We start from the raw sequence: 14,136 nt of genomic DNA on the forward strand, positions 1-14,136 counted from the left end.
ATTCGCCTGGGTTGAAATCTGAAAATAGATCTTGAACATGATTTACAACCTTGTTCGATAAGGGTGTCGATTTATCTGTGTTCCAGCGTTATACACCTTCATAGCATTCATAGCTTTTAAATCTCTTTATAAACTACTATGACATACTGTATTGTATATTGCTTACTTCACTTTTTTATATATTGAAAATGTTTGTTAATAAATTATAAATATATTTTTAGATCAATGTGGCCCTAATTCATTTTACGAACCATGTAATTCTTGTTGTCCCGAATCTACCTGCCAACGTAGATTTAGTAGAAGATGTGGCATTTGCGCATCTGTTTGTATTCCAACCTGCATTTGTAACAGAGGTTTTATAAGAAAATCAACAAATGGACCATGTATTCCAGAAGGCACATGTTAGTAAAATAAAAAGTTTAAAAATAAACTTATATTTAATATTATTGAATTATATTTCAAATAAAATTTTCTGTTGTTACATTAGAGTTGATACATTACATAGCTTATTCCTTTAATAGTGTCGTTTATAATTTATTAAGAAATTTTTAAATATGGACAAAGAAAGTATGATAGAATAAGAGAAATAGATATTTTGGTTTATAATCTATGAGGTGTATGACACCAATAATATATTAAGGTATTTAAATCACCTGGAGCGTCTTGTATCACCACGTGACCCAGGTTTGCTGAGCACTTATTTGTCTGTTTTAGACTAAAATTTAGGACTGACAGCCTAAGAGCGCTAGTCTGAAGCAAAAACTCCGCGTTCAACAGAGTAAAAGTCTATTTGGCGAACTTTCAGGTTTCGGATAAAATAAATAAACAACGATTGAACTGACCAATTCAAAACCAATATTTAGGTTGATGCTTTGGGCAGATAGCGGCATTTAACAACTCAAAAATACTAAGAATTATATAAATTTATTTCATAACTACGAAATTGGTGAGACCTAACACAATATTTGACGATATATATATATATATATATATATATATATATATATATATATATATATATATATATATATATATATATATATATATTCAGGGATTCTACTGTATTCACTGCCTTCCCTCGCTCAACCGTTTTCATCTCTCTCTGTTGTCCCATTCTCCATCGTTTGGGCCTCTCTTACTCATGGCGTCGTCTACTTCGTTCCTCCAGGATTTTCGGGGTCGTCCTCTTTTCCTCCTTCCTATGGGGCTCCTTTCGGTTATTCTCTTTATCCATCTGCTGTCACTAGTTCTTCTTACATGTCCATACCACTTTAGTCTTTTTTGTTCTATGTATGTTAGTATGTCTGTTTGTATTGACGTTCTTTGCTTTATTTCGTAATTACTTCTCCTATCCATTCTTGTTACTCTGCAGCATCTTCACAGGCATTCCATCTCTGTTGCTACTATCTTACTGCTGTTTTTCTTGTTTATGATCAAATTTTCAGCCCCATATGTCATAATACTTCGCACTAATGTTTTATAAATCTGTGTTTTTGTCTTCATATTTAGGTGTCTATCCCACCATACTGAGTTAAGTTGTCGGATTGCTGTTCTTATTTGTCCTAATCTATGTGTAATTTCTTCCTCTTTTGTTGCCTTTTTCGTGATTATAAACCCCAAGTATTTGAATTTATCCTTTTCTTTGATTGCTACGTTGTCATCAATTTGTAGATCTTCTATGTCTTCTTCACTTGTAGATAGGTACTCTGTTATCGCGAGGTTAATATCTAGGCTAGCCTTGGTATATTCTTCTTGTAGTTTTGTCATCATGTAGCTGAGGTCGTCTTGGTCTTGTGCAATCACTACTTGGTCGTTTGCAAAGGTTAACGTATATAGGTATTCGTTCCGTACCGGTATTTCTATGCCTTAGTATTTTCTTTTCCATGTAGTCGTTAGTCGACGATAAATAAAATTAAAAAAAAAATAATTATCTTCAAATCTATCCAGTTTATTTTGCTGAATATATTTTTTAGAGTTGCAGTGAAGAGCTTTGGTGATATTGCATTTCTTTGTCGGACGTCTCTGGTAGTGAGACATTCTGAAGTGTTTTCATAAATTTTCACTTTAGCTTTTGCTTGTCTGTTTATATGTATTTGATAAAGTCTCTAAGTTAGGTTGGTCAATGCCTTGATTGGTTAAATCTCCCATTACTGCCTTGGGATATATAGAATTGAAAGCCTTTTTGAAATCTATAAAGTTTAATGCTAACACTATTTCATATTCTTTAGCTCTACCCATTAGTTCTTAAAGTATATGGATATGATCCAGGGTACTGAATCTACTTTTAAAGCAAGCTTGCTATCTTAGCTTGCAGCATCTAATGCGTCTGTTAATCTGTTGTTGATTATCTTTGTGAATATCTTAAATATGATTGGTAATAAACTTATGGTAGGTCTGTAGTTTTTGACATCCTCTTTCCTACCTATCTTATGAATGAGATGAATTATGTTTGATGTATTCCAGAGGTCTGGTATATATCTTGATCTTAGGCAGTTCGTAAATATGCCTGCTAAATTTTCAAGGTTTTTTGCCAGAGCATTTAAGCAGTTTCACTGTTATTTCATCTATTCTAGCTGCTTTACAGCTTCTCATATTTCTAATTGTCGATTCTACTTCTTTCGGACGGATATCTGATACATCTTGGTTACTGATTGCTTCTTTTAGTGTTTTAGGAGATTTGTATAGTTCGCTGTAGGAAGTATTAACAAGTTGTATTATTTTATTTCTGTCTGTAATTTTGGTGTTTTCGCTTGTTTGAGCAACGATTTGCTTCTTCCTTATGCCTATTGTTTTCCTTGCTTCCTTATATTTTTCCATTTTTGTTTGTATTTTCCACTAGTCTTTCATTGTATTTTCCTATGTCTTCCTTAATACTTTTCCTTATTTTCTCACAAAGTTCTATATATTCTCTGTATGTTACTGCTACTTACTTTCATTTCTCTTTCTGATTCAAGCATTATTTTGGTTTTATTAGATAGTTAACTCTGTTCATTTTGTTGTTGCGGATCTCCGATTTCTTTAGGGAAAGAAAGACTATATTTACCACCCAACAAAAACTTTTATCTCTTGTCTAATCAATTAAAGAGATCCCAAATGAACAACACGAAGTTTATAAAATTCCTTGTGCAGACTACCTCCGATCTTATATAGGCCAAACAAATTGTAGAATCCAAAATATAATTTATGAACATTAGCGGTCAGAAATGTTAGCGCCAACCTTCGCGCCAATCTCCACGACAATCCTTACGCTAACCCCCACGCCAACCTCCAACCAAACCATGTTATAATTGATGGTATAAATAAACCATTCTCTGTTCCCAGTAATAGTAATGCGTTGGTGAGTCATTAGTTTAGTAGTGTCTGTCGGCTCGGGAGACTAAGATTTCGGAAGCTCTGAAGAAGACATCACAGAGGATGTCGAAATGTTAGCGCAATGATAATCGACGCGATTCAGCTCGGATCAACTCAGTTTAATATTAATTATTGTAATAGTATAAATCTTAGCTCTAACGATAATATGTTTTTTCCAAATTGTGGTTTTCAGCGCCATTGCTAATTTATTTTAGATTTAGTTTCTTGGATGATCCAAATAAGTAATTCAGTTTTCGTTACGTTTGTAGGTAAACTTGGCATTTTGTAGTGCCGAGGGCTACAACCTGCTATAAAGCATCTGCTTTTATTTATTTACACAAAAAGCGTTGATTGATAATGAATTGGAAAACGGCTAATATTTTATAGCGGCCAAGACCATAATAATTAATGCAATATATCATTCCGTCTTCTGACTGTGAAATTTTATGCTTCTTCTTAATTATGAAATGAATATGAATGTTGATAAATAAAATATCATTATTATTTATAGATTACTTATATTTAAACAAATAAGTAGTGACAGTTTTCTTAAATATGAAAAATATCAGAAATTGGTAACAAACTGATGTTTATCAATGCAACATATTTAAAGAGTAATATTAAAGTAGATTTTCGACGACAAAATTTTGACAAAAAAACTTCTTGGTTTTGTTTATAATCAAAAAAATTAAATTTGTACTAATTTGTGGTTATTAAATTTATGTAATAAAATAATTTCAACATAATCAGAGGTTAATTATTGGCATCGTAAATATTTTGTCACAGCCTGTGATGTTTTTTTTTTGTCGAATTAAGATTATGGTAAACTCTTTTTTATTCATTATATGAAATTGGTTACTACGAGTTTGACATGTATGAATAAATAAAGAGATCCATTTAAACGGGACATTTTTAAGGAAGGAAAAGCTGTCACCGAATCAACAATACCTATATATTTAAAAAAATTAACGCTGAAAGTTCAACAAGTATTTAAAGTTACTACACAAACGATATTTATCTTGTTTGCCGTCGACGATTATACGTTAAGTTTACTCTATTAAATATCGATAAATGTAGATGAGGTGGATAAGTTTTGTTGTGATAGCAATGTACAAAATATATTTCTAATTTGACAGACAACTACTCTACTTTGAAATTAGAATACAACTTACATAATAGGTTCCATGACATACAGTAGCGTAACAGTTTGTAATCTCAAAAATGGTAACGGTCAATTCGTAATGGCCAAACTTCGTAACATCGACGGTTCGTAACTTCAAAACTATTTGTAACGGTATAATCCGTAACGCCAACATTTAATTTTTTTCAGCAAATTTATCATTACCTAATTCAGACTAAAATGCATTTTGCATACTTTGCGTACTTTCCTACACTAAAAATAGGGGTACTTTTTTCAATACAACTTATTTATTTTAAACATATTTCACACATATTTTTGCATATATCTTTATTAATACCTAATATTTATCTTATTTGCAGCAGCGCGGAAAACCTGCACATATGTTGCATTGAACCAGATTCTGAGGTTCTTTAACCAAGATGTTCTTCTTCTTCCTGGACCTCGTTTTCCAAATATTTTTCCTTGCAGGATGGTTTGAAGGAGAGTATATCTGGATTCATTTCGCATAATATGTCCGAAGAACTGTAACTTTCGAGATTTAATGGTGGTCAGTACTTCTCGATTCTTATTCATTCTTCTGAGGACCTCCTCATTTGTGACTCGGTCAGTCCACGGGATCTTAAGCATTCTCCGATATAGCCACATCTTAAGTGCTTCCAGTTTTCTGCACATATCTTCGTTCAAGGTCCACGATAAAACATACCACACCATAAAAAAGGATAGAGAAGACGTAGCATCGCAGCATTCTTACTTTTGTATCAAGAGAGAGGTTGTGACTCTTGAAGAAGGCCCCCCTCCGATTGAAGGTGGATCTAGCTTTTCCGATGCGTGCTCTAATCTCCTGGTTGTTGGTCCATTCTTCATTTATTATGGTGCCGAGGTAGTTGTAGTGCGTCACTCTTTCTACAGAGGATTGGTTGACGTAGAGTTGACCTTCTGTTATTCTTTTCTTGATAATTATCATAAGCTTTGTCTTTTTAACGTTTATATTGAGTCCATATTGTTGACTGTAATACGTGATTTTGTTCATAAGAACTTGTAGGTCTTCTAAGTTGTCCGAAAATACTATGGTGTCATCTGCATATCTGAGGTTGCTTAGCCGGCAACCATTTAGTAGAATACCTCTTTCAGTTTCGTGCAAAGCTTCGATAAATATTCTTTCAGAGTACAGATTGAAGATTAGAGGAGATAAAATACAGCCTTGCCCCACTCCATGCATGATTTTCACATAGTGAGTGTGTTCACCTTCAATTCTGAGATTTGCTGTCTGATTTCAGTAGAGACTTCTAATTATTTTCAGATCTTGGTTGTTAATTCCTGTTTCTTTTAGTATTTGAATCATCTTGGCGTGCTGTACTCGATCAAACGCTTTCTCGTAATCAACCAGACATGCGTATACGTCGCAGTTGACGTCTCTGCATCTCTGGAATAAGACTTGTACTGAGAACAAAGCCTCTCTGGTACCAACAGCATTTGTGAACCCGAACTGGTTGGGGGAAATTTGACTTTCACACAGCTTGTAGATTCTTATGAATTATCTTTAGGAACAATTTTAGGAGATGACTCATGAGGCTTATAGTACGGTAATCTTCACATTTTTTGGCTCCTGGTTTTTTGGGGAGTGCAATAAATTCAGATTTTAGCCATTCTGTTGGTATTTCTCCAGAGTTGTATATGTTGTTAAATATCTTTGCGATTATTGCTTGATTCGTTGTCCATTTGTTTGAGTAGTTCTGCTTGTATATTATCAGGGCCTGCCGCTTTGCCATCCTTTAACTGTGTTATTGTGAAATAAACTTCCTGCTGTAATATTCTTGGTCCATCATTTACCTCTTCTTCTAGCTCAAATGTGTTATCTCTTTGATGATGTTTCCATTAAAACGATAACTAAAGAATATTTATTTATTTTTTAAATTTATTTATGTTAAGTTATCAATTTAAAGTTAGCTAAGTCTAAATAATAATGAAGCAAATAAAAATCACTACAGTTATAATACATTTATTGTAATAATTTTTATGTTTCGTAAAAATTCAGAGCACTGTATTTCACAGAAATGTCAATCACCGTTCAAAATCCTACTCTTGGATGACTGTAAATATGCGCTTCTCTATTTGTTTCCATTTTCAATGTTGCGGCATTACTTGTCCACTTTCATATTGCAGTGTGGTGTAAAGTTACTTCTGCAAAAAGTTCATCCAGAAATTTCCATATAGTAGGATGGCCACATTGAAATGAAGGTTGAAGTGAATAGTAAAAGACTTCTACGCTGTTGGTAGTCATGGTCAAACCATCTGCTACATTTTGACGATGATTCCGTCTGTCTGGAGTAAATGCCGAATCTCTTCTACGCCCATTTCTTAATTCATGACTTCTAATATACATATTTTCAAAGTTCTACAAAAACTCTTCAGTTTTTTCATCAAATTTAGGAAAAATGCTTGCCATTTGTAAATATACATCAGTAGACTAGGGAACTAAGCAGGTTCTTAGTGTATAAAAATATATCCGTGCAGTGTCCAAAAAAAAGAGGAAGAAAGCTGGACCAACGGTAAAGGTGAGAGGAGAAGATACTGTAAGTTGAAGGTTGAAAAGTGAATTAGACTGTATAAGTCAGATGCAGGTAAGGAGGAAATGCCCGGCTCGGAGTGATGCCATATTAGCAGCGATGAGGGGTCTTTCACGCACTACATGAAACGGGGTTCCCCTAAAAAAACCCAGTTTTTGGGATAATAAGGGGACAGGCAAAAGGGACAAGGAGCTTCCTTGTGACAGCCACCTTGTATTGTAAATAAATGAAGATAGTGGTTTGGAAGTGATGCTTGCTTTACAGCGACCATATCGCTTCCGGATCGCATCCTGCACTAAGGTCAGTTGGGCGACATGCTTGACTGAGATTTCTTTGGAAGATTCCAGACCACCCTCTATGAAAACAAAAAAAAAGACCAGGGAACAACGATTTTTTCATGAAAATCTTAAGTAGTTTCTATTTAATAAAGTTGGTAAATTTTGGGCTACCGGTTTCAAGGCTTACAATATTTGCCCCATTATCAGGACCCAGTAAGAATACATGTGATATTGATCCTATCATCACGCGGAATTAAAGTTTTTTGTTCATTTTCAAAAAACCGACTTTTGAATCTCGTTTTGCAAAAATTAAGCAACAAATTAACAACAAAAACCTTAAAAACTCTCATGTTAAAGAATGTTTTATGCTTTTTCAGTAAAATGGTGTCATTTTCCATATAATTTACCGGTCTTCACCTTTAGTATTTAAAATCAAATACCGCTCTTACATTGTTTTTATATTATGAGTAAAAAATGTAGTTTTATCTTTTGCATATTTTGTTTATTACATATTATTATTACCAAATTTATCAAAAGCAGTTGTGAGATACCTGTATCAAAGACTGTCATGAAAAATGCCTGTTATTTTCTAATTTCTCTGGGCTACAGTGGTTTCTTCTATAGGAAGTAATGATATTAAAGTTAGAATCTTAATGGACACTGCATAATTTTTGTACGTTAATACTAAATTCACGTTTTAGACCAGTTTTTCCTAGCTTTTGGATCACTGATTTATTTAAACGGAAAAAACATCCTTTTGTATCAATTCCAAGATATTTAGCTTGAAAGGCTCTAATGGCTATCTTTTTAAAATTATGTTAGGAAGATTCGTAATTTAAACTTGGCAGTTGGGTTTTTAACATACGCAATAATTATGGATGTTTCTTTAGTGTTATTTAATAGTAACGCAAAAAAAGTTGGAAAAATATTGCAGTTACCACTTTGAAAGTTACATCGTCTAACCAATTTTGATGCGTCAGAAAAAAGTACAAAAACTGTATATATAAAATATTAATATTTAAATATCTGTGAGTAGTTGTATTTTTCAGGAATTAAAACAATCATGTTGTTGGGAGTAGCAGGTACAGCATCTCTTTCCCTTTGTTTGGCACGCTGAAGTGTTCTTGAAATTGAAGCTTTTTTTTTCAGTAGTAATTGAACAGTATTATTTGCTTTAAGATGTTTTCTACTGTAGACAATGATGTCACTAATGTACAGTAAGGTGTTGCTCCTGGATTGTTTATTTGCTTTTATCCCATTTACCACATTTTTGCATCTGCTGTGACACGTTTTGCAATATCCTCTTCGTTGCATTTAATATTATCGTCACCTTTCCTAAGCACAATTTCTTTAAACTTAACTTAACTTAACAAACTCGAAATTTTGCTATATAAGAGTACGTTTTCCACGCGAACTAAGATCATACCTAAGTTTGTTTGCGATTGTAAATGTCTTACAATTATTATTCAGAAAACTCTAAATACTAGTTAAAAGATCATCAATGTTTCTCAATGTTTATTTTTGAAGACATTTCTCCTATTATCTTTAACCAATCACTAGCTTATTCTAATAATAGGTAGTAACACCCTTTCCTTTACACACTGTTTACTACAAAAACTTACTGTTTTCCCAACTGAAAGTTGGAAATTTCTAAAGATGGTTATTAGATTAAAGATGTCACTATCCAGGTGTATGACAATGTAAGGAAAATTAAAGGAGACAAACTTAAATTATAATTTCAATTTCAACTGAAGTGAAAATTGGTTTCTATGTTCTATGGTTTCTAACAAAAAAACACAAAACAATTCAATTTTGACGTTACGAATTATACCGTTACAAATACTTGTAGTTATGGATTGTCTATGTTACAAAGTGTTGCCGTTACTTATTGATGGTGGTACGAATTGTCTTTGTGGGATTACTAACTGTAGAGTTACGATATGTCTTGTCACGCCATAATATTACAAAGTAACTTTTTACACCCGCACTCACATAATATTATAAAGTACAGTTCGATTTGTGGATGAACCCAAGCGCATTTAATTGGAAATAAACAAATATTTACCAGGTTTGCCTTATTTTTTTTTTGGTTTTTTAAATTCTAAGTTGAAAATTCAACAATAATGTATGCTACAAAAAATTGATCGTTTTTTACGTATATCTGATATAGTGATATATCAGATAGTGATAGATATATCTATTATCAAGATAATATAATCAAAGTGATGCTGTTTTATAAAGAGAAACATCCAGTACACATTGATTGGATAGTATTGCATTACATACGAGTACATCATCATGAGTAGAATGACAACCCTTTTGAACCCCAACATTACCTAATCTATTTCGAAGGTCCTTCCTATCCCATACAACCGTTGTGAATTTTTTGTTTAAATCTATCTGAAGTTCCCATAAGCAAGTAACATGCCCGAGATTAACAGCAGCTCATCAAGCTAACAGGATGAGATTTACGAATGATCACAGATACTAGACTGTTCTGCAATGTAGTGTTGTAATGTTTTCTGACGAGTCTCGTTTTTACTTACAATCTCTAGATAGACGCGAACGTGTATGGAGGAGACCCAGAGAATAGTTTGTCCAATATCACTTAGAACGCGGTTTGGTCGCGAAGGTGTTATGATATGAACGGGTATTCCTTTCAAGGGACGCACCGAAATAATTTTTATCGAACATGGACCTCTAACAGCAGACAGATACATAACGATAGTGTCTGAATGGCAGTGTTGTACCCTACGCTGCTTTCGAAGATAATTTTTACTGCGCGAACTGTCATGAACTACCTAAATAGTGTCGGAATTTTTATATAGGATTGGCCCGCTTGTAGTCCTGATATAAATCCATTATAAAATTTATGAGACTTTTAGGGAAAAAGATTAAAAGAGGCAACAATTGCCAGAAACGATTCAAGAACTGAACATAGCTGTGAACATAGCCACATTAAGAGCTGAAAATTAAACAGATTCTAAGTGGAGATCTAGATTTTGTGATCCAATTTTTAGATCGCATAAAATTTCCGAGCTACTCTCGCGAATGTATTACCTTACATGCACAAAATATATTAATAATTCTTTTACTTTTACCTCCCGGAAAAATCGGAAAATCCTGGAAACATAAATTATAAAATGTTTTACATAAAAAAGTTTATCAGTTTTACTATTATTTCAGATAAAATATTTAAATTTTAATAATTAATGTCTAATATTTATATAATTATATAATATTAGTTATAACTAAATACTCCAAATGTCCTTATCTAAATTAAAATACAAACGTATAAAATACAAATGTATAAAACGACTTATTTTTTAAGAAGTTTTTAATTTCTCTGAGTAAATGATCTTAAAACGAATATTTTTGTAATCTACAAGAAGAAATAATAATTATTATTATATATTTATGTAAATAATATACATTAATGAAAAAACTTTTAATATTTCTTACGAAATAATAGTAAAACTTTTTTATTATTGATTTTTCTGTAATTTTCAGATTTTTTCGGAATGCGAAAATAGCACAGTCTTTTTATTTACCTACCGCAATTTAAAAAAATCAAGATTCTGCATGCCATAGAAACCATAGGTATTGCAAATTTTTTCAAAGCGCTCCAATATGAAATTATATTCTATAAAAACATAGCTCGGACAGGCGATATTTTACGAGTATGATCACTTTAACGGGTTATAACTTTTAAAACTTTTTTTGTATATGCTATCTATAAAATGAATCATAAAATATAGATCTGCTTTTATAATCTGTTTAATTTTTAGCTCTTAATGTTATTAAACAATAGAAACATGATTTTAAGAAAAAAATTGATATCCTAGTTCCTATTTATCATAGAAAGTTCTTTTTTTGTATGTTTTTACTTTTTACCAGATTTTCAGTGAGCTTACTTCAGGCGCATGACTTAAACAATATCAAAGCTATTATAAAGAATTATAAGTTAAAAAGTTAGCCATTTTCAAACGGTATTTTTTAATAACATTTTTGATAAAATTTTAAAATTTATTTATGTATATATTTATTTATATATATATATATATATATATATATATATATATATATATATATATATATATATATATATATATATATGTGAAACTTAAAGCCTCAAAAAATCGATTGCAATCTGCTGGTCAAAATGGGCATGCTGCAAAATGGTTAAAAACTTTCAAATTCAAAATATGTTAAGATAAATTAGCTTAAGCTAGACAACAGTTGTCAAAGTGATATATTCAGTCAAAGAACCAATTTACTTGTATCGTTAACAACAAAATAAATTTATGCCATCTATGCAAACTAATATCGCAGATACAAATAAAAATATGAATATAAATAAAGGAAAAAATAACAAAATTAACCTTCCGCTACCGGAGGGGGGTACAGATTGTACCCCAAATTCGATTTTTCATGAATAATTTTTAAAAATGTTGGAATTTTGTTTAACTTTTCTAGTTACTTCTTCATTGGAATGTGTAAAAGCATATCCAACCATTTGTTTTCAATTTGACATATTTTTACCTATGAAAAGTGCAGCACTGTGCTTTGGGGTACAAGTTGTAACCCCTCCGTCAACCGTGGTACAGTTCATTGCGGTCGACGCCACTGACTAAACCAGACATTTTGCGCAATAACACACAAATCAGTTCTGTGGATGACTTAGTGCTAACATACCGTTTTAGTTTATCCATTTGTGATTACACAATTTACCGATATGTCGAAAAAAATAAAGTTAGACCTTCGGAAAGAACAAGATCGTGAAACTGCAATGCAGTGGTTAGAGGAAAGTGATGATGATTACCTTTCTGAAAGAGATAGTTTATCGGATGATTCAGAATTAGATGATAATTTAGAAGTAGCGGAATATGAGCCTGAAATTCTGCAGGTAATTTTAATTTTTGTTTTATGTACGATATTTCTATCTTGAGTTTATTATATTTTAGCCATCTGAGAGCGACAGTAATGATTCTGATAAACCAGTTTTGGGGGCAGTAGATTCCACATTTATTTCCAAGAATGGTACAGTTTGGAAAAAGCGTCCTTTACGACAAACTAGATGTCGCACAAAAAACTTGCTCGAAAAACCAGGGCTTACAGAAAAATTTAAAAATGTAGCTAAAATTAGTGATTGCTTCAAATTATTTCTAGATGAGAAAATTGTAGAGATCATCGTCAAATGTACAAACCAGAAAGCGGAGAAATACTTTCAGGATTGGAATGGGAAAAATCCTAATAAAACAAGAACCTGGTTGCCCACTGATTCAGTGGAAATTTATGTGGTCTTGGGACTCTTGATTACGGCCAAATCAAAAAATAGGCCAATAGGGAACCAGTGCACTTTTTGTGGTGTCAAAACCCTTTGTACAGTCGATCTATTTTTCCGGCTGCCATGTCACGCGACTGATTTCTAGATTTAATTTTACTTATGCGATTCGATGATTTGAACACTAGAGAAGAACGTAGAAGTTCTGACAAACTAGCAGCTTTTAGGGAAGTGTTTACAAAGTTTGTAGAACACTGTAAAGAAAGTTTTAAGGGCCACTCTTATCTAACTGTTGATGAACAACTTGTAAGTTTTAGAGGACAGTGTCCATTTAGAGTCTACATTAAATCAAAACCAGCCAAGTATGGCATCAAAATATGGGCTCTAGTTGATGCAACAATCACCTATGCTGCTATCCTTCAGATTTATACTGGAAAAGATGGTAACAAACCAGAAAAAGACCAGGGCAAAAGAGTAGTACTAGATTTGGTCTCATTTCTAACAACTGGTTATGGCATCACTACTGATAATTTCTTTACCAGTGTTCCCTTGGCAAAACAACTCCTAGATCGACAAATAACATTATCTGGAACACTTCGAAAAAAAAAAAAACAAGCAGGATATCCCTCCAGCCCTGCTACCCAATATTTCTAGACAAGAAAAGTCCTCAGTTTTTGCCTTCACTGAGGAAATAACACTGGCGTCTTACGTTCCTAAAAACAATAAGGCAGTAATTTAATTGAGTACAGAACATAACGACGATAAAATTAGCGGAGAAGAGACGGACTATAAGCCAGACATAATCTTGCATTACAATTCTACAAAAGGTGCCGTAAATACTATGGATAAGATGGTAAATGAATATTCTTGTAAAAGAGCCTCTAAGAGATGGCCATTTGTTTTGTTTCAAAATCTTCTAGACATTGCAGGTCTGAATGCATACGTACTGTGGACGACAAAGAATTCCATTCGTGCGTATGAAGCTTATCACAGACGCAGAGAATTTCTACTAAACCTGGGTCAAGAACTTATAAAGCCCCATGTCGATAGGCGACTACAAAGTCCACAAAAATTCCATAAGCGAATAATAAACGCGATGTACGAATTATGCCCACCGCCACCAAGGGAGAATCGCGAAAACGACGCCACCATCTTGAAATCCTCAGGGCGATGTTTACTTTGTCCACGCAAGAAGGACCGCAAAAGCAGAAAAACGTGCAATTCTTGTAAATTCTTTGTTTGTGCTGAACATCAAACAACCACAACAATTTCAACAATAATATGTACAAAATGTAAAGCTAATCAAAAAAACGATAATTAATTTTTTCAAGACACCATATATTTTTTTATTGTTACTTATATTCAATAAAAAATACTTGCATTTATTTTAATTATGTTTTAACTAAAATTATTGCATTATGTTAATATTTAATCTATAAAAATGCATGGGGTACATAATGTACCCCCTCCGTCAACTACAAAACAACTTGACCCTTCGGTAGCGAAAGGTTAAAT

General features: G+C 32.7%; 1 protein-coding gene across 1 annotated transcript; it reads left to right on the top strand.

Moving 5' to 3' along the window:
* Positions 1-3,809: 3,809 nt before the first annotated feature.
* Positions 3,810-14,008, top strand: LOC140432402 (uncharacterized). The gene is made up of 2 exons (XM_072520279.1): positions 3,810-12,243; positions 12,302-14,008. The coding sequence occupies exons 1-2, from the start codon at positions 12,073-12,075 to the stop codon at positions 12,767-12,769; spliced, it is 639 nt and encodes a 212-aa protein (XP_072376380.1). The 5' UTR covers positions 3,810-12,072; the 3' UTR covers positions 12,770-14,008.
* The last annotated feature ends 128 nt before the right edge of the window (positions 14,009-14,136 follow it).

The sequence above is a fragment of the Diabrotica undecimpunctata genome, chromosome 1, assembly GCF_040954645.1.
Source record: "Diabrotica undecimpunctata isolate CICGRU chromosome 1, icDiaUnde3, whole genome shotgun sequence".
NCBI classification, from domain to species: Eukaryota; Metazoa; Arthropoda; class Insecta; order Coleoptera; family Chrysomelidae; genus Diabrotica; species Diabrotica undecimpunctata.